Genomic DNA, 26,128 nt, shown 5'->3' on the forward strand with positions numbered 1-26,128 from the left:
TTAGAATTTTCTAGAAATCAGTCAAAGACATCATTTTTTGATTCATGCTCTTGATAATTTATTGACAATGTTATGGAGTTGGATTTTCCATAGATTTGGTGAATCCTTCGGCCTAAAAAAAGTCATAATCATGTATTTTTAATTAAAATAGATAAAAACAGTCCGGGATGTTGGTATTAAAAAAAATGTAAAAAAAAAATAAAAATTTTAATGTCTAATTTACTATAAATATATATAAAAAAATGATTTTAATCTTTACTTAGAATAAGAAAAACACAACTTGAAAACACGCACAAATCAAATCATGAAAAAAAACCATGGATTTAAAATTAAAAAATAAGTTCTAACATTCAAATGGTTGAAAGATTACATGAGGCCGATGCCCAACAAACATGAATTGACAGGAAAGACAAAGAAAGCTGTCATTGAAATTTGTTAAAAAAAAACATTGAAAAGTGACACAAGACAAATAATGTATGAATAGTTAATTTAAGGTTTTGAATGGTTTAACAAATCCAAAACAGTGATGGATCACCATTCACCAAAGAAGGATAGAATTTCACTAGTAACTCGTTCAGCTTTCTCAATTTGGATGTGATGATGGCCACCAATCACAACAACCTCCATGTTAGGTACCAGTCCCTTGAATGCTTTTCCCTTTATATAGTCCCCTCTCCCAAATGCTTCAAATCCCACGTCCTCGTCCCCAACAATAAATTTCGTTGGTGTAGTAATTTTTACTCCCTGCCATGCCCCTAGAAGCTCCCAATTCCTATCACAATCCCAAAAGTTTGGAAGCATGGGAAAAAGAGGAGAAAGAAAAACAAAAAGAAAGCTTCCGCCATATTTGGCTCAGGCAACATCAAATGTATATAATATGAAACTGGTATGCACAATCCATAACAAATGTATATAACATGAATGTGGTATGCCCAATCCACAACAAATCCAACCCAAGGTCGATTTGTGAATTCCTAACCTATGTCAAGTTTGTGGGCAATTCAAATTCCCATATGTTTCTATGGGTTATTAAACAAAATAATTATTTTAGAATCTATAAAAATATATCTCAAAAACAAAATTCACTATTATTTTCTAAAAACATAAAATAAAAAGTGCATCTAGACACTTGACTATTCAAGACACTTTAATAATTTTGAAAAATTAATAAACTCATTAATCTAATATAATGAAAAACTAAGTCAGAGTGTTTGTTTATCTTTTCCATTTTTTAATATTTTAATGAAACATCATATCATATATCAAATAAATAATATGTAAGTTTGGATTTCTAAAGGTTGTTCAAACCTTGATCAACTCCCACCAATCCTAATGTACATCACACCAGCATGTTCTAAGAATCATTAATTGGGTGACCTAACTCGAACCCATAATCCTGATTTTGATATCAATTCTTGTATCAACTTTGAGCATTTCGCTAAAAAACAATTAATGGTCCCTAAAACCAAAGATAGACCACTAGTTTCCTTTAATTTATTTTATTAAAGTACATGGTCTAAAAACAACGTAAATGCAAGAACTTACATGTCCATGGCACGGTAGTAGTTCAAAGCCCCAGTAAATCCAGATTGTTGAAACTTACTGGCACTAAACTGAAGCTCCTTCTCAATAATCCATGGAGGTAATTCTGATGGGGTGTTGAGAAAATCAATGATCTCAACACCAGGAGGAGCACCAGAAGATCAGGCACATTCACTAGTAAAAACTTTTTCAATATCGTCAAACAATCATACCTAGAAAATGACTTTTATGCTCTTCCTGGCTCTTGAATTAATGCATTACTAATTAAAGATGATATCAAGATATTACTGTTTCAATATGAAGTTATGAACAGACCAACAACAACTACTGATATAAATGTACCTGAAACTGAGTTATGTAGAAAATATCATTGTTAGCATCAAGCCAACTGGAGTCAGGTTCGTCTAGTTTCGCTAAAGTCAGACAAACTTTTTCCTTTATTCGTGCTTCTTGAGGAGTCTGTCTAGCTGCACTAGAGTCAAACAAAGTTCTTGCCTACACAAAAGGATGTTCGGACAGGTGGTCCGGGCATGCCTCTCCGAAGCTTAAGTCAGACAAGAGTAGTTTTAACTATTTTGTGGGAGATAGTGAGTGTATATGTGCCCATGTACCTTGTTCATGTTTTTTGAGGGGTTTATATAAAGTTGATGGCACCGCCACTATAGTGCTAACTATGCACTCTAGCCTTTCTTATAATGATGATTGTCCTTAGGGCAACTGGGTAATCATCTCAGATAAGGGCGACTGATAGGTGTCATTTGCTGATTTGCCAAAATCTCGGACCATGTAGTTGACTGTCCATTTAACCTATCAATGTATGGGATTGTGTGCAATAATTAATGAACATTGACTTTTGGGTGTAAATGGGGTCCCGTCCGCCGCTTAGGTGTCAGGTGTTTGGGCCGACGCTCAAACGTCAAGTGGGATTGATCACGTATGCCAGAAATCTTGAAGACTTGACTGGACTGATTTTCCCGTCTGAGAGTTCAATGAGCCCAGGCCACCGATTTCGTTTGGCCTTATGGGAGAAGAGAACCCTTTCATTTCTGGTGCCAGACGGAACTCATCTTTGTTTGGACGGAATGATCCCAGACAGGTATCATGTTTGTCTTAGACGACCAAGAGGTCTTGGGCTTGAAAGAGACATGTGGAGGGGAACCCCCCACAATGCCCCCTTAATCCGTCTACCTTTATTCAGCCAAGTAGCTGACGGGTTGAGGCAAAACGGATTATCTGTCTCTTCAGGTTTATTTGAGTGTTTTGGAACACGTGTCACTTGGAGTGGCAATGATAGGTAGCATCCATCAAGGCTGGTCGTTAGACGTCGCGCCTCTTCGAGAAGCGTTTCCAGGCGACTTGTCTCTTGGGGTACCTAGGTTTTTGGATATCTATAAATAGAGGGGCTCTACACCTTTTAAGTTACTTTTTTGGAATTTTTTCGCTTTGGAGTTCTTCTTCCCGCTCTGTACCTTCGTCCTCGTCGCATATGTCACCGGTAGCTCTTCGCCTTCGCCATTGTCGTCCATCAGCCTGTTTCCAGTGAGTTCCATTCTTGTTAGAGAATGCTCATTCTTGACTCCGGTAAGCCTTCCACCATTCACCATTCTTTTTGTTTGTTATTTTTCTTTGAAACGCACTGGCGGTTGTTGGGTTAGACAGGAAATGGACGCCCTGGCGTCCAGATCCTAGGGTTTTTTTTTTATGTTTTTGCTTTGGAGAGGATGGTTGAACAAAGGGTCAAATTTAAGGCTTTTTAGGTTCCCCTTGCTGCTCCTACGTTGTCAGTGCATCCAACCATTGGTTCAGGTGTTTCATCCTGCTACCGTCGCGCTGGCACGATGAGGATGACCCTTCCTCCGTTCATAGGTTAAGAGACTTGCTCTACAAGTTTTGTTTAGACGATCCGTTTAGACTTGGACTTTTGGTCCGTCTAGGTTTCTTGTTGTACCGCTAAACAGGGAATGGGCCGAGTAATCGATCAGTAATCGATCTTGATAACTGCGTTGTCTCGCGTAGGTTTCCACATAGCCTAGAACTACTTAGGCAAAATAAGGTGTTGCTTCCACCAGCGGAAGCGGTAGGCCTCAGAAAAGTGGTTGAAAAGACACTTGAGCCAAGAGCCTTAAATCGGAGCATCCACTTAGTCTCCTATCGGAACGGGAATTTTGGGCACGTTTCCACATACCAGACAATATCCCTATTCATCTAATAGACGATGATGCTCTATCCTCCACTGATCAACCCAACAACGTGATGTATTTTACTAAGGAACAATTCGTTGCGAGGCTCCGTCTATCCCTCCTCTCTTTCTTCAAGCAGTTCCTTCATTTTACACAAATCCCTCCAACATTTCTCCATCCAATTATTGTCCGAGTGCTGATGGGATATAGTATTCTAGACATGCTCTTCCAGTTGGATCTTTCCTTGCTGAAAATCTTGTTCGTATATACTATCAAAATGAGTCAGAAGGAAAGGTTTAGCTTGTTTTCCCATATTCCTTCCCTCCAACTGGTGACCAGTCTTCTAGATTCAGGCAAAGGTCGAGCAAAGGGGCATGTCCTAGTCTCCGGTCCTTGGAGTGGTTCATCCGAGGGACCAGACATAGTATTTTCTCCACAATGTTCGTTGGACATTCCGAGTAGGATATGCTTTCGTCACTTTCTTCGAATCTTGCAATTATTTCTTCCTTATTGTGGATTTAATGTTGGTCATTCTGTTTGTGTGATATAGGTAAGGAAAGGTGGGGACGCCTTGTAAAGTGGGTGGAAAAGACTTCATTCACCCGACTCAACAAGCTGTTCGAAATTGACGCATCTGAACGGAATCACAAAGTTCTTATGTCAAACAAAAACTTACTAGCGCTGATCGATGATCCCAAGCCGTTCATCATTCCTGTATTATCTCGTGTGGCTCCTCTGCCTTTGGTGCCTGGAGAACACTTTATGTTGAAAGATTTTCCCTTCTACGAGGTTGCCCATTTGACATATTCTAAGGCACACCAGGCCTGTTTAGAGGAGTTGGAGAGAAAACGTCAGGAAGGGACACTGAGGTAAGCTCCGATTGCTGGTCGTTCGGTTTCCAATTCTACTGTTCGGCCTCCAGTTCCACTGTCCGGCTTCCTATTGAAAAGAGGAATGAACATGCTGCTCGGGCTGTCTGGAGAGCAAGGACTCCGCCTCCCACATTTTCATTTTCTCCATCAGCTTCATCATCCTCATCATCTTCGGCTTCTAGTAGCAAGCTAGAAACAGGGGTTGATTGGGTAGTGTTCCCCATTATTTGTGAAGAGGAGGAAGAAGAAAAAGGTATGACTTCAAACTTGAGGGTCAAATTTCGTGAGAGACAGTGCAAACACTTGTTCAAATCCATTGATGTCAATCTTATCCCCTCCAAGAAAGCCTGTCCGAAACCTGCCTGTTTGAAACCTGTTTCAGTTCCTCCACCGGTGCCAGTGCCTTCGACTATTGCTGTGGAGATCATTCCTAAGCTGGATGAGAAGTTGTCTTCCGCTGATGACACTGTTAAGGCGAATCCCTTCGTTCACCAACAGAGAAACTCTAATACAAAACGTGAGAGTGCTATTTTTGGCTACTCAATGGATCTTGATTGAGATAAACAACGATCTCAATGGATTTTTTATAGCACGACTTTCGTATGGCACCTCGGACTCCGCCATTTCCCGCATTATGCCCATGCAAGACTACATGACTTTCGAAACAGTAGAAATGGTAAGCTGTCTCCCATTTTTTGCTCATTTTTCCTTAGCCTCTTGTTTCACAACGATTTTCCTACTGTCTTCTCAGGTGATAGCTAGAGTCTGAAACCTCATGCATCAGCGAGCTTAGATTTTCTTCTGGTTGGAAGCAGTCGAAACCATGATGGCATACCTGGCCCATAACATGGATGTGAGTGAGGACCTCCTCACCAGCTTAGAGGCATTGAAAAGTGAAACCACTACTGCCCGGAAGATTCCCACAGATGGCGCCAATGTTAGTGTCAGGTCAACTGGAGTCAGGTCCGTCTAGTTTTGTTGAAGTTAGACAAACTTCTTCCCTTCTTCATGCTTCTTGAGGAGTTCGTTTAGCTGCACTAGAGTCAAACAAACTTCATTCCTACATAAGAGGATGTCCAGACAGGTGGTCTGGGCAAGCCCCTCTGAAGCTTAAGTCAGACAAAAGTAACTTTAACTATTTTGTGGGAGATAGTGAGTGTATATGTGCATGTGTACCTTGTTCGTGTTTTTTGAGGGGTTTATATAGAGCTGATGGCACGGCCACTATAGTGCTAACTATGCACTCTAACCTTTCTTGTAATAATGATTGGCCTTAGGCCAACTGGGCAATCATCTCAGATAAGGGCGACTAGCAGGTGCCATTTACTGACGTGCCAAAATCTTAGACCATGCAGCTGACTGTCAATTTAGCATGTCAATGTCTGGAATTGTGTGCAATAATTAATGAACATTGACTTTTAGGTGTAAATGGGGTCCCGTCTGCCGCTTAGGTGTCAGGTGTTTGGGCCGACGCTCAGACGTCAGGTGCGATTGATAACGCATGTCAAAAATCTTGAGGACTTGATTGGACTGATTTTCCTGTCTGAGAGTTCAACAAGCCTAAACTGCCGATTTTGTTTGGCCTTGTGGGAGAAGGAAACCCTTTCACTTTTGGTGCCAGACGAAACTCATCTTTGTTTGGATAGAATGATCCCAGACGGGTATCATGTTTGTCCTAGACGACCAAGGGGTCTTAGGCTTGAAAGAGACATGTGGAGGGGAACCCCCCACAATGACCAAATACTTGGTTCATGAATTTGAGTGGTTTGAGCTCCGGTGAGCATGGCCTGAAGGGAACGTTGAGGTTAACTAGTGCCTTGACCCTATCTGGCCTCAAGAGGCAAACGTGCTGGCCACTTTTGTGCCCCAGTCATGCCCCACTACAATGCATGCTCACCGACACTAGTATTCAACACCATGTTTCACTACAAAAATGAACTACTTTTATTTCTTGTTGGGATTTAAAAGAAGAATGCATGCATGTGAGCGGGTGGGCTGGTGGAACCCTTAAAAGTTGGGGGAATTTGGTGTATAAGTGTAAGCCCTGCTTAGGGATGTTCTCGAGATGGTTATCAAAAAGACAAATTGAGACTAATTCTTAGTTAAAAAAATAATTTTCAGAAAAAAAATAAAAATAATTTCTTCATTTGTGAAGTTACCATATACTTATATAATATATAAAATTTCTCCAGTATTATTTATATGTTTATGATTGCCAAAATATCTTAATCTTATTATAATCAATTAACCCTATAATTTATCTTATTTTTCAATTCACAACACTTTTAAAATCATCATTTTTCTTTATTCGTGAGAAGTAAAAACGACTTTTTTAAAATGTTGCAGAAATACCAAAGCAATACTAATCAAGTTTTACCTTGTGCTTGAGCTTCTAAGAAGATGATAGAAAAGGTTTTTCCAATATAGGAGGTGAACTACCTTTTCTTCTCCGAGCTGGTCCAAAAGGCCAATTAGGTCTCCAACAAGGTGGAGTGTGGTGTATGAAGCTAGATCAGGGGGAGAATCAAAGTCTCTATAGCCTCGCATATCAGGTGCGACGACGCGGTAGCCATGCTTGGCCAAGTGGGTCATCTGGTAATTCCATGAAGACCATAGCTTAGGGAAGCCATGAATGAGGAGAACAAGAGGTAGTTTTCCCAACTCAGCTACATGAATCCAAATCCCATATGTACGGATTCTTCGATGGGTTATACCCTCCATACTCATGGTTTGATATTTTTTTTCCGAGTTTTGGGTCAAAATGGTCCATGCATTAAAAAAAATATTATATCTAATCACTTTATGAAACTTATGTTCAAACTAGCCTCTTTGATGCCACGTACGGACCATGTTATAAAAATATATATTTTTTTTCAAAATTTTAATTAAAGCCTCAATTGGCAACTGAAACTTCATTTTTGAACTAAAGCCGCAGTTGCCAATTGAGGTTTCAGTTTTTGAATTGAAGTCGTAGTTGTCAATTGAGACTTCATTTTGAACTAAAGCCTCAATTGCTAACTGAGACTTCAGTTATTTTTTTTTTAACTTTAAAATTTAATTAAAAACTATTAAATTATAGTTTATTGTTGAAATTAGAAATATATATTTTAATAATAAATTATTTATATTTAAGCTTAAGAATCTAGTATTACTTCAACAAATATAAATTGATAGCTAGAAGATATTATAAATGAATATTTTATTTATTAATAAATTAATAATATTAAAATAATAAATTTATATAACATATAAATAATATATAAAATTGTATAATTATTAATTTAAGATATTCAATTTGTTGTTTTTTAAGATATTAATTTATTTGTATTATGTCAAATAAATAATCGCCGATTTATCGGTTATAAACCGATATTTCATCGATATATAGCCGATTTTGCCCTTTTTTTTTGCCAATATTCCTCTCAATTGATAATCGGTGTTGAATTTCATGGGCGCAAACGTCTCTAATAAAATCTGATTTTTCAATCCATGCTTTCAACACTAGCGGCTTGGAAAATTCAGAAGACCTTTACTTGAGATAAAGGTTTTGTGCAACCCAATTTCTAGACCCAAGCCCTTATGGGTTTTCATGGGCGCAAATGTCTCTTCTCTAATGGGTCGGGTTTAACATTGATCATCATCAACTCAATTGATGAGGAGTGCTTCGGCTCTTTGGGACTAGCTTGAAGCCAAAGGTTGTTAATTAGGCCTATTTAGAGTTTGTTTTAATCTATCTAGAGGGAAGGAATCAAAATCATAATCATAATCATGAATTCAATTAAAGCATTTACAAAATTATTGGGAGATATAACCCTGAGGGGTAGCTCAGTTGGTTCGGCTTTGGGTTTGCTTTTTAATGGTCACTAATTTGAGTTCCTTTAGGGCCATTGGAGGTTTACCCGATTGTTAACTTCAGGGCCCCGTGGGATTAGTCGAGGTGCGCATAAGCTGTCCCGGACATCCGCGATTATAAAAAAAAATAAAAAATAAAAATTATTGGGAGATATAATGAAAGTTAAATTGATTCCTTTGATAATATATGAAATATGTATTTAAAAGAGTGCCTTTAAAGCTTGTGTTACCATTTCCCACATGAATTCTTCGACAATCACGGATAAATAAGTTAGTAAATTAAGAGAGAAAAAGGTCAAAGTTTTCTCTTAGAAAATGTTGGCTTACCTCATTTTTTGAATTGCTTGTATTCATCTTGGGACATGTAATCAATGGTCCTAATCAGGCAAAATGACATGGATTGCATTGCCATAGTGTTGCCACTCGTTTGGATGATTTTATATTTAATATAATGAATTTGGTTTCAATTTCAATTATACAAGTCAAAAATGAAAAAGTTACTTTAAATTACTTTTATTACAAGAAAATAAATTGCAAAGCTCCTGTAATAATTAAAAAAACTATTCACATATTAAAAGATATACCAAGATTATGTCATTATAAATAGGTTAAGAGCTCTCTTTAAATCAAAGTTTCTGGGATTATACCATTTTAATAATGAATTTTTTCATGTGATTATTTAAAATTTTAGCTGCTAAAAGTTAATTCTTACAAGTGCAATCCAATATAACGGATTCGGACCATCCAGTTTGGGCCCAGAGCGGCCCAAGTTCGAACCCCCAGTATATAAACTCTCTAAACACAGCGTCTCTACTGTGTAAATCGCCTTAGGTACATCGTTCCTCCACTTCATCGCCTGCCAAACCGGGATGGGGAAGAAGAACAAAACGGAGGGTGGCGGAGCAAGAGATCAACACTGCCCTTCGACTGTGTTCGTCTCCAACTTTCCTTACTCATTCACCAACTCTCAGGTATTATCGATTAATCTCGCCTTTCATCCTCCGTTTGGTTTATGAGAGAACCGCAGAGCATGAGGGGAAATTTTGGACCTTTTTTTCCCTTTCCTTTTCTACCTAAACTAAAGAGATAATATTTGTATTCCCCCAGTCGAGTGGAGTTTTTTGCTTCATCCCTGGAAAATTCCAGAATTCAAATTTTATTTTCCTTTATTTTATTTTAATTTTTTTTTTTAAAATTTGGCAACCAAAGGGAGGATCAGAGATTCATTCATTTAGTCCTGCACTGTTTCGTGGACTAAATTCGTGCATTTTTTTTTGGCCCTATAACTCAGCTCGAAGAAACATTCAGTGATGTTGGACCGATTAGGCGCTGTTTCATGGTCACACAGAAGGGTAAGAAGAAATGCACCTGAAGAAAATCTACATGATTTTTATTTTTATTTTTCTTAGGGAATTGAGTGTGTTAATGTGATTGATAATGGCTGCTTTGAGCTTCTATGCCCTGTTATTTGCTTAGTCATCGATATGACATTTAATTATTGTTTTTGTTCAATTTAAATCTGCATTAGCGTTTAGAAAATAAGTTCTTTACTTGTTTGGGTAATTTTCATGATTTTAGTTTGTTCTACATTGATTGAAGTTAAATTGTTATGCATTATTCTCAGCTGCCAATTTTTAGCTTTCATGGAAAGAGTAGTGGATGTAGTTGTCTCATACGTGGGTGCTTTCTTGCTTGCATGAACATACCTGTCTTCAAATTTTGTATCTACTTCCAACCCCAATGAAGCATTCATGGTAACAGTGGGGATAGTTTTCATGCCAGCAAGAGATGGTCATGCCAAAGCAATACTAAGCCAGTGTGCGTGCATACTTAGAATTGCTATGGATTTTTATTTAGACAGTAAAGCTTAAGTGTCTGGTAAGTCACTAACGAAGAGGAAGGCTTTGAAGCCATCAAACGTAAAGAAGAGACCTAGAAAATCTGTAGACCTGCTTGATTGAGTTGAAATAAATCATGCTAAAATCCTTCAATTCTCCTTCTTCACTCTTATTAGTTGAAAATTGAAATCATTGTCTGCATCTATAATGCTACTAAGTGCCAACCATTTACAGTGTTCTAATTTGTTCCTTTTTTTTGTTCACAGGGTCAACCGAACACCGGGGATTTGGTTTTGTTCAATTGTAAGTTAGCCCTGTGGGTTTTCACCATTCAAGTTGACTTCATCTTTTCCCACTAACTGCTTACTTTTGGAGATATCCTGTAATTCACAAGGATCAATCAATGGTTAAATTTCATGCTCCTTTGTTTTCAAATCTTTCTTAGAAATGGGTGACAACGAGATTGTCAGTAGAAAATGTGTGAAATCACATGGAAACTAGTTCGATTTCGTTCTGGATGTTAGACTGGTTTCTAGATGCATACAGTATCTTCTTGATAAATGTTTTCTGAATTTGCAGTGTATGGGTATGGAGATTTATGGATTTCTAATATGCATGTCTATTTTAGCACTTCAATGGATTTTGTTGTCACAGATAGCATGTCAGCTCAATAAGATTTCTCTTGTAGTTTGTGATGCATTATGTTTCAAACTTCTTGAAGCATGGAAATGTTTTGCTAGTTATAATTAGTCTATCTCTAGAACTAGTAAATGTATGCGTATCAAGATGTTTATAAATTTCTGGTTTTATGCTATTAAGGAGGTGCAGTTTAAGGTTTTAAGTACTGGTATCACTCCCTGTATTGATATACGATTTAGAACTGGATGAAAACGCTGCAATGTGCAAAAAAGGATATGTTAAAAGTCCAAACACATATGAGAAGATGGTGATTAATGAAATACGTCTTGGAACAATCGCATAGATGGTCTGAGCTCTTGCATTAATTATGGCCCATGAGAAGGCAAATACCAATGAAATGCTCCAAATCAAGGGACCTTGTAAATCTATTGGCACAAATTGATGCTCACTATGTCTGTCTAGTGGTCTGGTAGGGGACTGCTTGTTCCTCCATTGCTTTGTTTCCTTGCGCAATGGAAGAGGTTGTTTCTTTAGCTTCTCCTTTAGGCCACCCCAAAGATGTGCAGCGTCTATGGAAGCATGCCCTTTCAACTATGGGCTAGGTAATTGAATGGAAAGGAACACTAGCTTCTTTAGAACAAATGTGGGCTTGGGGCGAGGGGATGAGATATGCTCCTTTAGGCCTCCACGAATGAGGAATTTAGATGTGCAACTTTGAGTTTTATATGCATGGATATTGAAGCTATTTGTGTGATCCTATTACCAGATACTGTATTCCTCCTCCTCGGGTAAGTATGGAGATGAATAATGGTAGTTGGGCATTGGGACTCCAAAGGCAAATGGGGATTGGAAGGATTTTCAGAGAGCACAGGTGGAATGTTATTCAAGTCTTTTGCAAACCAGTCAGGATAGTGATGGCTATTGGAACTTTGGAGTTGACATCCTTGTCTTGCTTGAAGGCCTCAAAGACTTTCTTTGCTCAGGGACCTAGAACTTGATGATGGAAGGGAATATGGCAGTTGTCATCTTATTTCATGGGTTCTAAAGGCAGTTGAGATACTTGGTGATATGCTTATTAAATTGAGGAGGATATTTTACCTATATAAAGATATGGGGGTTCCTTTGCTGTGGAGACGTAAGCTCGCAACCAAGGAGGCAGATATGTGGGCAAAGAGGAAAGCTAGATTCCTGTCTATTCTGTTGGTGATTCTATTCCAAATGATCCTGTTGTTTATTTATTTTGAGCCTTGTTTTGTTTTTCTATTTTAACTTTTGTGAGGATTCTCTCATCTTTCTATGTGCATACTTATATAACAAGATCTAAGTGAAAGGGTGTATCAACAAAAAAGAACAATGTATATGTTTGGATGAGAAATTCTATAAGTTGCTTTATTATTATTGTAATATAGTTTTTATAGTTGCTGTGCTAGACAAACTTATGTGGAGGAATTCAAAAACCTTAGAGACAATGATACATATTGGCTGAGAAAAAGAGGCTACACCAGTTTTTCATCGAGACTCTAGTATTGAGATTCTGGTTTTGGACCTATTGGATGATTCTTGGAACGCTGGGCTTTGAATATGTTGCATCTCTGTAATTGTTTTTAGGAGTGTTATTCGTGAGTATTGCATGGTGCTTATATTTGTTATTGATGGTTTTGTGCTACCATTTCTTACTACTGTTATCACGTGCATTTTGTTTTTAGCATTTCATTTCCACCACCAAATCAAAGTTAAGGATTTCATGTTTACCTTTCTTGCGTGTTTGCATCCATGTATAGTGCTGTTAAAGAAGATGCTAACCGGGCTATTGAACTGAAAAATGGTTCATCTATTGGTGGTCGGAAAATCGGAGTTAAGCTTGCCATGCACCGTACTCCCCTTGAACAGCGTCGATCCAAGGAAAATCAAGGTTAGTATGGCTTAATTTAGTTTTGGAAGTAATTTTACACAACTCTTTCTGTTTCATGGCTTCCACCCTGTTTCTAAGATTTTCTCTCATATTTATCTTGTTATTAGCGGTTCATTCAGATGATATCATTAAGACAAGAACGGAAAAGGATAGTTCTTCTGAGGTGGTCAAGCAGGGACATGCTTCAGACTTACAGGAAATAGGTTCAATGTCGCTAATATTCTCATCAATCACGTTCAGTTTGTTTTGTTTTCCTTTCTTGTGTATCTTTTTTTATTTTTTGACTGATGTTCTAAGAAAACACAGAGAAACATGTGGAACTCAGAAAAGCACTGAAACCTTGCACTGATCAAGCTGATAAAGGGAGCTTTTCAGAAAAGCAGAGGTATGTTGTTTGGTCTCTAATCTCCTGATTAGAAAATCAGTTGAGCATGATTTCACATTTCTGGATTCTATGACCTCCCTTCAGTACCCAGTTCATTATATTAGTTAATTTTTTTCTCTATCTAGTGCCAAATTGAATAGAAGAAATGGCCTTAGGTAAAACATTAGCCAACCCCTGAAATTTCAAATAATATCTTGTTAGTTTGTTTGGTTAAGTTTACTGTGTGCTTTTAATTTGTTGGGTCCAGATTTGAATTTTGAGTTGCTAAATTTACCTGAATTGCATTGTTAATCATGCCTATTCTTTGTTGCTCAATTATAAATTCACTGTTGTATGATACAATTTTGTTGCTCTTCCTTTAATATGATTAATTGGTCTAATCCTTCAAACAATTGAGTCTTGATATGCATTTGTTCGTGTTAAAAGGGTTGCTCGGACTGTCATATTTGGTGGACTTCTTAATGCTGATATGGCAGAGGTTGTTCACCTCCGAGCCAGAGAGGTTGGCACTGTCTGTTCTGTAACTTATCCTCTTCCAAAAGAAGAGCTTGAACACCATGGTAAGAGTATTTTGGTCCTTTTCCCTTGGATATTGGACATTTGATTTCCGTGATTATATTTTGTTTCATGTTGCATATGCATTAGCATAATGTCATCTTGTTTTGATTGGGTTGCTTTTACTAAACCAGTGAAAATGACTTAGTTATGATACAATTGGATATACTGATCATTTCTCTGGATTTACTGTTTACATGTATGTTTTTTCTCACATATGAGGTTATTCTTATGCAAGAGGCTACCCATTAACTTGTTTACTGACAGAGTGGTCTTTTATCTTTTAATGAGTAGATTAATTTAGGGAGGTAACAAAACAATTCTCCTAATTCAAAAGCTCTTCATGAATCTTTTGTTTTCCTTAAAAGTCATTTAATTTCATTGCAACCTTTCATAGTTTTCCTTGTAACAGAATATGTTTCCTACTGGGCCTTGTCAAAACCTTTTGTTTATCTTCTGCTTTAACCTTCTGCAATCATGACTCTTTCGATCTCATGAGCCAACATGTTTGCATTCTGTAAATTGAGAAGAGATGAAGGAGGATTCAAATCTCTAACTGAACATACTACAGCCAAACATTTGGATAGTTGAGATGGTTGGTGTCAAATATAACTTGGGAGGATCTATTTTTTCCCTGAGTCACAACCTTCCTGTGAAGTACAGTGCCTCCGCTTTTAGTCTATAATAATCCTATCTTGTTTTTAAGATTTTATTTTGTTTTCTTTTTGGTTGAAGCCATCTTTCAGTTTCATATAGTTTCTTGTGATTAAACAGAATGCATTGTTCTGTCAGTATAGCAGATAATGCTCTGAATGTGATAGTCAACATGTAGCTGGACCTCAATAGCATTTCTTTGAGATTTCTTTCAATTTTGCTAGTCTTCCTATCTTTTCTAACCCACCCTTTCAAGAATCAAGTTTTTATGTCTACTTGTATGGTTTTTCAAATTATTAGACAATTTTGTACTATTTAATGTGTACAATTTTTCTTATTAGTCAGTCTCCCAAAAATATACAGAAAATAGCTTCTTCTTTTGCTAATCAAAGTGCATGAACATTAATTCATTACCAGGAGCTAAACATTTCATAGAGCCAAGAGAACTGGAAGCTCACCTTACATGTTTTCTTGTGCATAGTATAAAGTCCTCAGATATTTTCTAATGCAGTTCGCAATTTATATGCTCTGATGTTCACTTGCTCTATGCTTCTTCCTTTGCTTAAAATCTCCTGAGCTGAAAGTCTCTTTTCTTGTTAGTACTCACAATCCCTTACATTCACACTTGAATACATGGGTCTTTAGTCTGAGATGTCAAAAGTAAATGGGTTTTCAGTTGGGATCTCACCAAAGAAACTGGAATCATTTCACGTACAAATTTAATTCATTCAATTTGAATGGTAAAAAGGCCAACAAAGTGTGACATTTTTCCAGGTCTCTCTCAAGATGGATGCAAAATCGATGCCTCAGCTGTGCTTTATTCAAGTGTCAAAGAGGCACATGCTTCTGTTGCGATGTTACATCAAAAAGAGATAAAGGGAGGAATTGTTTGGGCACGTCAACTGGGTGGGGAGGTAAAGTATATATATAGGAAAGCTTATTTCTTTTGGAAAATTTCTATATGTTCTAAATTACAAATGGTTTATTTGAATGCCTAAGGGGTTCTAATTTTTCAACAAGATGTTTATAAGATTAGTAAGATGGTTGCATAATTGTTAAAAACTTACGATACTGATACTTTTTTTATGAATACATATTACAGTCATATCTTATCTTAAGTGTATCTTATGATACATATATGATACATGATATGATACGTTATGTGAAACAACAATGCATATACCTTAAACTATTTTTCATAATTATTGAGAAAAGCAAATTCAAAAATTTTTTCCTTAAAAAAATTGTTATATTAATTGTTTAAAATGTACACAACAGTTAGAAATTGATCGTAAAAGAGGAGAGAAAGGTAAGATATCCTACATTGAAAAAGTTTTACTAGGATATCTTTATCTTTATATATATATGTACTTGTTTTTTTTTTTTTTTTTTCTGAAAAGGAATGATGATGAACATAAAAAGTTGGAACTTTAAAGATAACACATAAAGACATTTATATCAACACAAAGTACAAGTACATATGCCTAACTAGAATTTGGAATTAAAAATCACTTCTAAAAATTTAAAGAGTTTATTTTTGTGGATTTTATGATGAACCTATCCATTAAAGCCATATTTTGTTAAATCGAACTATTCAAAATTTTAGCATTCAATGTTTTCACGTGGTATGATGTTGTTCAACTCTTTAAGTCTGACATTTTTTTTTTCATGAAATTAGTTATATTTTGAGATAAAAGTAAATAGAAAAATATTCAAAGCAAACCTGTGAAATATACTTGAAGTTTTTAGATTCATCTGCAAGAAAAGCAAATATAACAAAGACGAAGCCAAAATAAAATGAAAAAGTAAAGCATAAGGTTACAAATATTGTCTCAAAATATAATTATAGATATTATCATACAGATGATGCTCCTCTCCCATTTTCACACTTTCTTGAGTATTTTTAATTTCAGAAAGTGAGAAAATTAAAAAGTGGAAAAACTTATGCTAAGTGTAGCTACTTTGATTAAGAAGCTTTGCATGAAGAGTTTGGTGCCATGCTTACAATGATACTAGTGTCATGAGACTTGTCATGAAGGTGGTGCCAATTTGAGGCTTGTCCACTGGGGTTGGTGCCAGAATGAGGCTTGCCTAATGGGGCTCAGTGCCTATATGAGGCTTGCTTTGAGGCCATTGTCAAAGGGGTGGTCTTTGCTTTCAATTTGCCTTTAGAGGAGTGAGTTGTATATATGTATGTGTGTGTGTATGTATGTATATTAGTTATTAGTCATATGAGGAAAGCATTGTAGATAATGTTTTTTCATAGTAAAAAGTAGTTATATCATAAAACATATTTAGTTAAGGAAAAAAATATCATAAATTTTCTAAGAGCTTGAAAGGTTATAATGATATAATTTTTTTTTGGTTTTTACCAATCTTCACATTTCTTTTGACGGGTACCCACATCAATAAAAAGAACTTGGAGGCTAAGGGTAGTATCCTCTACTCTAATCCAATAATATCAATAATTATCTGTTATGAGATAATATCAATACTTTTGTTATGAGATGTAGCAATTATTATAGATTGACATTTTTTTGAGATTATATCAATGATTATATTTTGACATAATATCAATTGTTATATTGTAAGATGATTACCAGTTTAAAATTATAACAACCAGTTACTATCCTCTAACTCACCCACTTTCCTTGTCTGGCAATTTACTAAGGAAAGCCACCACCCATTGCCAAGGGATGTATCAAATATCTTTGATACTTTTTTTTTCTTTTTCCTGTTTTGCAAACAAAAAACAAATAGAGATATTGATGTTTGGGCCACATAAGTTTTTGGCTCCAACACTTCAATATTGTTGTATTTGCATCTGGACATGGTTTTAACTTGTGGGCTCATAATGTTATCTGCCAATGTGTAATAATTTCTAAATCTAATAAACCCTTCAGTATTTTGAAGCCATGGGGGTGCTCAAGTTTGATAATGTGTTGGTCATGATTTCCACACATAAACTTAGAAACCTAGGTTGATGAACTTTGTATGAATGCTTCTTTCTTCATAATTTTGTTTACCTTTTACAATAGAATAAGTTTTTGGAGAATTGAGTTAATGTATAAATGTCAAAATCTAGTTTGAAAGGAATGGCCACAAGTTTGAAATGTGATACATGGTTTTACAATTGTTTAACATTTTGAAAAACAGTCAAATATTGATGATCATAAATAAAATTTAGGTTTCATTTGATGGGCTAGAGAATTTGGATGAAATTGAATTGATAGTTTGGTCAAGTACCAAAACTTGCGCTTGTTTTTATTTTCCAAAAATGTTGAATTTGTTTTTTAATATGTTTCTTAGACTCTGAAAAGTCTCAAAGAAGCGTTTATGGATTTTATTTTGGCTACCCTCTCCCCAATTGCTCATCAACCATGGACAAAGCGCTATTGCGGTTGTGCTGAATATTCTCATCCAAGGTGTTAAAACATCTGCTTTGTGATAATTAACTCTTGTGGTTTTCAGTCTCTTATGGTTCCATCAGATATGATATCTGGGGTTTTGTTCATCTTTTTTTCTTAGTCAGGACAAATAGTTTTTTTTTTTTTTTTTTTTTTTTGTCTTTTTTTGGTTAACAGTTTTATACTTGATGAAGACATAACAGCCTTTTTCTTTTTTAATTTTTTGGTGGACCAGGGCTCCAAGACTCAAAAATGGAAACTCATAGTTAGAAATCTTCCTTTCAAGGTTGACTATGCCAACATTATCACCAATTCACCTTATTTTCCTGTAGGAGTAGATCTTCAATTCTTCTAAACTACTTATATCTATGCAGGCTAAAGTGACCGAGATAAAAGATATTTTTTCATCTGCTGGGTTTGTATGGGATGCATTTATTCCACAGAATTCTGAGACAGGGTATATATTCTCATTATCCAGAATTACATTTTTTGTGAATGGAATTTCATATTTACCTTTTTTACTGGTTGTCTTAAGCAGGTTATCTAGAGGTTTTGCATTTGTTAAGTTCACAAGCAAGCAAGATGCAGAAAATGTGCGGTTTGTAATCTACTCATTATGTTAAAAGTAAGTGAAGTTTTCGGGTTTTGTGGGGTCACTTACTTTTTCATTTTCTTTTCTTGTTTATTTTTTTTCCTTTCCAGGCAATCCAGAAGTTCAATGGGGAAAAAATTGGTAAAAGACCCATAGCTGTTGACTGGGCTGTTCCAAAGAAAATTTATATCACTGGTGCTAATCCTGTTGTTGCATCAGAAGATGGTAATTGTGACCCTTTACTGTATTCTAATTCTATTCTCTTCTAAGGACACATAATGTATTTTTGTTACCTTTTCTTCCTTGTCTGTATTGTTTGATGCAATTGTGTGCTATTTACTTCTCAAGAAAGGAAGAAGATAAGGATATTCTTCTTGTTTAGGATTCTCCATGTTTCCGTCTCTTGTATTGGTTAATGCCATTGTTCTTTACTTATTGGGCAAACATTTGATAATCAGATTGAATTTTTTCCATGTTTTAACTGGATGAAGAAAGGACGAAGGTGAGGATATTGGGGTTCAATTTTATGTAACCTGTTGTTTGGAGAGTGGCCTCTCACTGATGAGCTCTTTCTTTTACTTTATGACTTTTGTTTTGGGTAAGATTCAAATATGGCTTAAAGGATGTTCTTAAAGATGTAGAAACTTTTCAAATGTTACGATGATGCTTACAAGGACATAGCTGCTAGATTAACTATTTTTCTATCATGTTGGGACATTTGCTTCCTTTACCTTTTAGGCTTTTCTTTTCTCATCCTTTTAGACTGAGTTTTTAGTTACTGCTTCTCTCATTGTTATCCTTGAAAGACAAAATGTTGGGGGTGATACAGAGCGATCTGATTGATCTGTGAGGCTACAGTTGGGTAAATAGGGGTGGGAGGAGGGGAGGGGAGGTAGAGCATAGAATTGTATGGGCTAAAATTGGAGAAGGGACGTTCTTGGTCAAGCTCATGTTCAAGGTTTTGAGGGAGTCAAAGAAGGGTTTTTTCCTTGGAGAGAAGTTTGGTGCAAAGGTTTCTCTTCATAGGTATCCTTCTTCGAATCATCTGTCACAGTAGATAGCATTCTTATAAATAAGGAAAAGTTTTTCTTAACTGGTGTTCTGTTTGTGAGAATGGCAAGAAACACTGAAGTTTTGCTCTTTCATTACTTGGTTGCTTCTGATTTGTGGTCACTTCCCATGACAGTTGAAGGACTATTAGATGGTTGGCATAGGGAAGTTTTTGGGCACACAGGAGACATGCATAGCTCCACATCATGCTTATTGTGGACACTTGGAAGGAAAGGAGTAGAAAAACTATTGAGGGGGTAGAGATCTCTATTCATAATCTTGAATATCAGATTTTTATTAGTTTGAGAGTTGCAGTCCAGTTTGGTTATGTGCAAACCAACACCTCTAAACCCCTCTCCCTATTTGTTGTTGTTTCCTGGGCTGAAATTTAGATAGTTTTTTTTTTAAAAAAAGGTCAATCTGATTTATAAGTGCTTTTGGTGGTTTTCTAGTTACCTCTACTAAACATGAACATGTGCTGATTCACAATGAGATTTGAAGATTGTATTGGTGGATTGTACTTCTTTTCTTCAGGCTGCAGTTTGCTTTCATTTGCATTGTTAAATGGCTTGATGGAAAATAAAGGCTAGTGGTTTATCCATGATATTTATCTTTTTGTCTATATCCTTATCTGATAGACACCTGTTTTCTGGTTTCAACAAAATTTCTAAATAAATAATTTCCAAAATATGCAATAACATCTAGAAACTGTGAACTGTGACATACGGTTCACATGACTGTTTTTCTATGATTGCTTTTGTTTCTGCACTTTGTATTGAAATCCTTTGTTTTTGTTGAGTCATTTCTTCATGTAGGCTTAGGTTTGTTAATTTTACAGGACAACTGAATGGGAGAGATGGGGAAGGTGATACTGATAGTGATGATTTGGAGGATGACACTACAGATATTGATAATAAAGTACCACACCCTCAAGGGGTTGGTAGTGCTCCAGATGACTCCAATACAACAGAGAAAGAAGTAATGCCTACTGAATTTGATTTTAATGAAGAAGCAGACATTGCAAGGAAGGTTTTAAAGAACTTGATCACATCCTCTGCTAAAGGAACACTTCCTTCTTCCAGTGGTGGACCCACGGACCTAAATTTTGATGAAACCATTGACGTACTGAAAAAAACATCCAATGAATCTGAAAAAGCATCAGATGTAACTGAACCTGAAAACTCTAGCAAAAGCAAATTATTAAATCTTAGACCAATAGAGTCAGAAGATGATTTGCAGAGAACAATTTTCATAAGCAACCTGCCTTTTGATATTGACAAGGAAGAAGTTAAGCAACAATTTTCCAAATTTGGTGAAGTGCAATCCTTTGTCCCTGTTCTCCATCAAGTAACCAAGTATGAGTGTATTTAATTTGATGTCCTTCTATACTTCTTGTCCTTTGTTGTAATTCCATGTGATTTTATTGTGCTCGTTGGCAGGCGACCAAAAGGAACAGGGTTTCTTAAGTTCAATACAGTAGCTGCAGCTGATGCTGCAGTATCAGCAGCAAACCCCACATCTTCTTTGGGGATTTTCCTGAAGGGCAGGCAATTGACAGCTTTGAAGGCTTTGGACAAGAAATCAGCTCATGATAAGGAATTGAAGAAGAGCAAACCTGAGGAACGTGATCACCGCAATCTTTACCTGGCTAAGGTTGGTTCTAAAGCAAAACTTCATTCCCCTAGGGGTTGAAGCTGTATTGTTATTGCAGATTTGTATTAGTTATAGATGATCTCCAACATGATTTACCATTTTTTTACTTCAATCTCATAGGAAGGTCTCATTGTTGAAGGGACTCCAGCTGCTGAAGGTGTTTCAGCTAGTGACATGTCAAAGCGCCATATGTAAGTTTCTCAAGAAACACTCTAAGGTAGAAATGTAGGATGAGAAGCAATTTTTCCCCTTGATATTTGCACATGCATAATGTGCAGTGAGATAATTGAGACTGATAATGGGTTTCACTTTGGAAGTCCCTTTTGTCAGAACAACTGATTTCGTTCTTCTAACCATCTAGACTTTTTATTTATTGCTAAATTAGATGAAGAGTCAACCTGTAGTTTATGCAACAGAAGATTGACCAGTGATAAATTGAATGGGAATTTGAAGCAGATAGGGAGAATATCTTTCTCCCATGTTGCCTTCTTTATCTGAATATACTTGAATTATTTAGCTATGAACATGTTAAAATTTCAGGTGTGCTCCATGTTTATGTTATTATTTGAACAAAGGCACAGAAAAATACTTGGGAGTATGTCATATCTTGATTTGAATCCTGCTAGTTCTGCTTGCTAATCTTAACATTTTGCTGCTTTAAAATTTCCTAACCACGCCAGTTTTTGAGATTAAATCTTGTATATTTTGTATCAGATATAAGAGTTAAATACTTATATTATAGATGAGATTTCTGTGTATGTTACTCATTGATGAAGTGTGGTTTGATGAAACTTAACTTGGAAGGAAATACAAGCTGCAATTCTGGAGGGATGTTTATTGGAAATTAGTTGTCCTGGAGGGTTCAATGCAAGGAACCTGAAGAGGGTTTAGATTGATTGGCAGGAGAGAGAGAGAGAGAGAGAGAGCATAATCTAACTTCAGTTAGTCAATTGGCCACATAAAAGACATTATCTATAGAGTGCATCTGCCCACGTTAAGCTGCAACTTCCTTAAACCCTATCCTAGTTTAGTTATTTTAATTTAACTTAAAAGATGAAAAATATGATGATGCACAAACTGCAACTCCCCTGGTACAGAACTACCCCTCACCACATTTTCAACACTTTTCTTCATGATGATAAATTTGCAGCAAATAGGATACTCGTAGTGCCTACTTTGTGAAATTTGGTTGTTTCTATAAAGAAAAAGTACAAATAATTTAAAAACAAATCACTCTTCAACTTGTGAAAAAAACCTGCATGTAATTAGATCCACTCTTCATAGACAAACTTGGGATTTGTGATCCCAGGTAAGATCGGTTCAGGATCATGGCATCCTTTTCTATCAGATAGGAAGGGCTGTTGCACAAAATGTACTTCTAAGTAATTGTCCCATAGATTCTTTATATATTGTATGAAGAAGAAATCATGTAACAAAGGGGATTGTTAATTGTACAAATGGTACGTTGAACTTGGAATGAAGAAATTAACGTTACTTTATCTTTTGAGTTGTTTTGCTGGATCAATTGCTCAAGACTTTTGGTCTCTACCCGGACCGATGAAAAAAATGGGATCACTTCTTATGGACTTGTTGAAAATGATTCTGATCTAATTCACAGCCTATAATAAGTAGAAGACACTCTGGTGGGACCTCATGACTGGAGTAACATGGAAATGGGCCTACACTTGCTTTAAGGCATGGAAGTTAAGACTTGTCCATTTATCTAATGGTAATTATATCTTTCGGGCCAATAAGAAGTAAAATGGTCCATATGTATGTGGCCTGCCATAGATTTGGGTGTAAATATGTCTCAAACAGTCATGCATGTAACAAGGTTTGTGGTGAATTTTTACTCACTTGGTTTGCTAGGCATGAAAAAGATAAATCTGGTACAGGTTCTAACATAGATATGACCCATAATTAACATCTCCCTTTTTTTTTTCCTTCCCATCTTTTACTTCTTTTAGTTTGTGTGTATATATGAGGTATGCATCTCTTTAATTCCTTTATGGAGGATAGAGGAAGAGCTGTAGATCCACCACAGATGCTCCCATCACTATTACTGTGGCTACAATCTGCAGTGTGTTCCTGCAGCAACTCTGCATCATGCTTCTTCTTCATCTTCTCCTCTTGATTTTGTAGTTTGATTGATTCTTATCTTCTTGGAAAAATCTCTCATGCTGTCTCTCTAAAATTTTTCTGCTTCTCAACATTCTAACTCTGGTTGTTGGCCTGCTTTTGTTTCATGCTCCTTGCAAAGTTTCACTGCCTAATCTCTGTGCAGGTTGGCAAGACAAAAAGATACAAAATTAGAATCTCCAAATTTTCATGTTTCAAGGACTAGACTTATCATATACAATTTGCCCAAGTCAATGACAGAAAAAGAAGTTAAAAAGCTTTGTATAGATGCAGTTACCTCACGTGCTACCAAGCAAAAACCCATGATTAAACAGGTTTGTTATCCTTTTCAATACTTGAGAATCAGCTTACCTTCTCTATGCCAATTCTGAATGTAATAAGATACTTCCTTTTAAATTTGGTTTTCTATTTTTTGTTTCTAAGCCACTTTAGTGATGCTTATGCAGATAAAGTTTCTGAAGGATATGAAGAAAGGAAAAGTAGTCACAAAGAACCATTCACGAGGAGTTGCTTTCATTGAGTTTACAGAGCATCAACATGCACTTGTAGCCCTGAGAGTTCTTAACAACAATCCTGGTAAAGTGTTTTTTATGCCATGTTTGGTTCCAAAAAAATTATTAAGGAAAAAAAAAAGTCGAGGAAAAAGAAAATAATTTTCTTTAGCATTTATTTTTTTTGTTTGAAAGGGGATTCAACACTGAAAATGCATTTTTTTAATAGTTTGAAACATTTTTTTTATTGAGATGCAGAACTTTCAATCTATTCTGATGGAATGTGATCTTATGCTATTTATAGAAACTTTTGGTCCTGAACATCGCCCAATTGTGGAGTTTGCTCTTGATAATATCCAAACATTGAGGCAAAGGAGGGCTAAGCTGGAGGCTTACCAGCAGATTAACCATGGCTATCCAGAGGACTTGCAGCCAAATGATGACCCCAACACACCAGAAGCCAGCCCAAACAAGAAGATGAAATCAAGAAAACGTAAGTCCAGGGATAATGATGGACCATTGAAGACTTCAGAACCCAATGAAGGAGATGAACCAGAAGATAAGGTAATCAAAGGAGCTGTCATTGATCGACATGGAGCTGCAAAGAAACATAAGATTAATCCAGCAAAAGAAAAACAGAAAGACAAACGCAAGAAGCTGAACAATTCCCATGGAATCGGGAAGCCTGATGATGAAAAACCCTTAAAAGCAGAAAGCACAATCAGCAAAGCCCGCAATTCAAAGTCTTCAGAGGAATCAAATATGCTACCAAAAAAGAGGAAGCTGCAAGAGCATATAGCAGTACAAGAAGGGAAAAGCCCGAAACAAAAAACAAGGACCCGAAGGAGTAAAGATCCATCAGGGCAGGTCATACTTGATAAGTTGGACATGCTGGTGGAACAATATAGAGCTAAATTTTCACAGCAGACTGATGACAAAACTGATGGCCAAAAACAAGGTTCCAGACAGCTTAAGAGATGGTTCCAGTCATAATTTATACTTAAGATGGTTTGTAGCTGTGAGTGATTTATTCTTCCATGGAAGGAACTGATGTCTAAATGCTTAAATTTGTTGCACTGTTAAAATTTTGACAATTTCCGGAGGATTGTAACCCTACAACCTTGCAATTTTGTTACCCCACTTTCAATGCTGCTGTCCATGCTCTTCTGTTATAGGTTTATGTCAAGTAAAAGTCCAAGGCATGGAATTGGTTCTACTGAAATTCAAATTTGAACACTTAAAAATATACGTTATAAATTAATTGGGATTACGCATAAGTGAAAGTATGAGATTCGACTAGCACACTGGCCGAGACTATTTAATTGATGCCTTCTTTCTGGTGGGTGGGTCCCATACGTCGACCCTTATATGAAAACTTGGTCAGTGGCTCGGGTTCATAAATGGGCGGAGGCCCCTCCTGTGATCCCCTAGAGCGCGAAATCACCAAACCTTCTAGGTTCTGCATGCGAGTCCCATCACTAAAGTATTCTTTTTCTTTTTAAATATTATAAAAAAAAAGTTATTTAAAAAATAAATACAAAAATACACATGAACATTAAAAGTACTTGTAAAAAAATCCTAGTTACTTTTAAATAAATGTATTAAATTTAAAATTTTCAAATTTTGGTTTCTTATTTTATGATTTTTTCTTTTTAGCTGAATCCCTTGATGAGTTCTATGTCAAATCCCTTAAATAATTTTAGAATTATTTTTTGTTCAACAACATTTTAAATTAAAAAAAAAAAAGGTTATTGTAATCTTGCAAAAAGCCCCATCACAAGACTTCCTTCTTTCTAAGTGTTGTTGCACAACCCTTTCACGGTCCATTGACTATTGGGTCTAGAATAAGTTTGTGTTAGGCGACACATGGTTATAGAGGGACTTTTTGTTGATGGGACAAGACAAACTTTGTTTTGAGATTTGTTTCTCATATAGGTCCTGATGTAGCTCTTTCGCATTTGTGCCTTATCAGTCTCATGGGTAGTTTGGTGGATCTTTCATGGCTATGCTTCTTGGATACCCGGGCTAGATTGCTTGGCCTTTGGGGAGCTCACAACGCGGTAGGATGCTTGGATTTTCCGGTTACACTACGAGGGTTTAGTCAAGGGCAGGGTGTAGAAATACGGGTCTGGATGTGACGTGTCGATCCCAACAAGGTGTTTAGGCCTGCTTGGGCCGCCAAGCACTGTGATCCTTTTAGCATAAGCATCCTAAACACCCTAATGGGATAGACATGTTGCATCCAGACCCATATTTCGCCACCCTGCCTCAGCTAAGCACTTGCATTGAAACTGGAATATCCAAGCGTCCTATTACCTTGTGAGCTCCCTGAAGGCCACCCAAAGGCTGAGAGGTCTGATAGAGATA

General features: G+C 36.5%; 1 protein-coding gene and 1 pseudogene across 2 annotated transcripts; one reads left to right on the forward strand and one right to left on the reverse strand.

The window, feature by feature from the left end:
- Window positions 1–531: 531 nt before the first annotated feature.
- Window positions 532–7,315, reverse strand: LOC100854920 (uncharacterized; annotated as a pseudogene).
- Window positions 7,316–9,260: 1,945 nt separating this feature from the next.
- LOC100257200 (uncharacterized) lies at window positions 9,261–24,908 on the forward strand. 2 transcript variants are annotated; one of them, XM_010649386.3, is made up of 18 exons: window positions 9,261–9,417; window positions 9,738–9,798; window positions 10,551–10,587; window positions 12,705–12,835; window positions 12,943–13,038; window positions 13,142–13,220; window positions 13,647–13,780; window positions 15,204–15,343; window positions 18,072–18,122; window positions 18,211–18,293; window positions 18,375–18,429; window positions 18,539–18,653; window positions 20,317–20,833; window positions 20,918–21,131; window positions 21,252–21,322; window positions 23,416–23,584; window positions 23,717–23,846; window positions 24,066–24,908. In XM_010649386.3, exons 1-18 carry the CDS (start codon window positions 9,316–9,318, stop codon window positions 24,752–24,754), a joined length of 2,874 nt encoding a protein of 957 aa, XP_010647688.1. In that variant the 5' UTR covers window positions 9,261–9,315; the 3' UTR covers window positions 24,755–24,908. The 2 variants fall into 2 exon arrangements, with proteins under 2 accessions (XP_010647688.1, XP_010647689.1); XM_010649387.3 differs by having other exon boundaries at window positions 9,268–9,417; window positions 12,955–13,038.
- The last annotated feature ends 1,220 nt before the right edge of the window (window positions 24,909–26,128 follow it).

The sequence above is a fragment of the Vitis vinifera genome, chromosome 3 (genome assembly GCF_030704535.1).
Source record: "Vitis vinifera cultivar Pinot Noir 40024 chromosome 3, ASM3070453v1".
Lineage (NCBI taxonomy): Eukaryota > Viridiplantae > Streptophyta > Magnoliopsida > Vitales > Vitaceae > Vitis > Vitis vinifera.

Bases quoted from the DNA above. Each gene is read 5' to 3' on its own strand.
- LOC100257200 (XM_010649386.3), top strand. From the start codon at position 9,316: ATGGGGAAGAAGAACAAAACGGAGGGTGGCGGAGCAAGAGATCAACAC. The intron at 18,430-18,538 runs GTGCGGTTTGTA...TTTCCTTTCCAG, and splicing joins GCAAGCAAGATGCAGAAAAT to GCAATCCAGAAGTTCAATGG. The intron at 20,834-20,917 runs GTATGAGTGTAT...GCTCGTTGGCAG, and splicing joins GTTCTCCATCAAGTAACCAA to GCGACCAAAAGGAACAGGGT.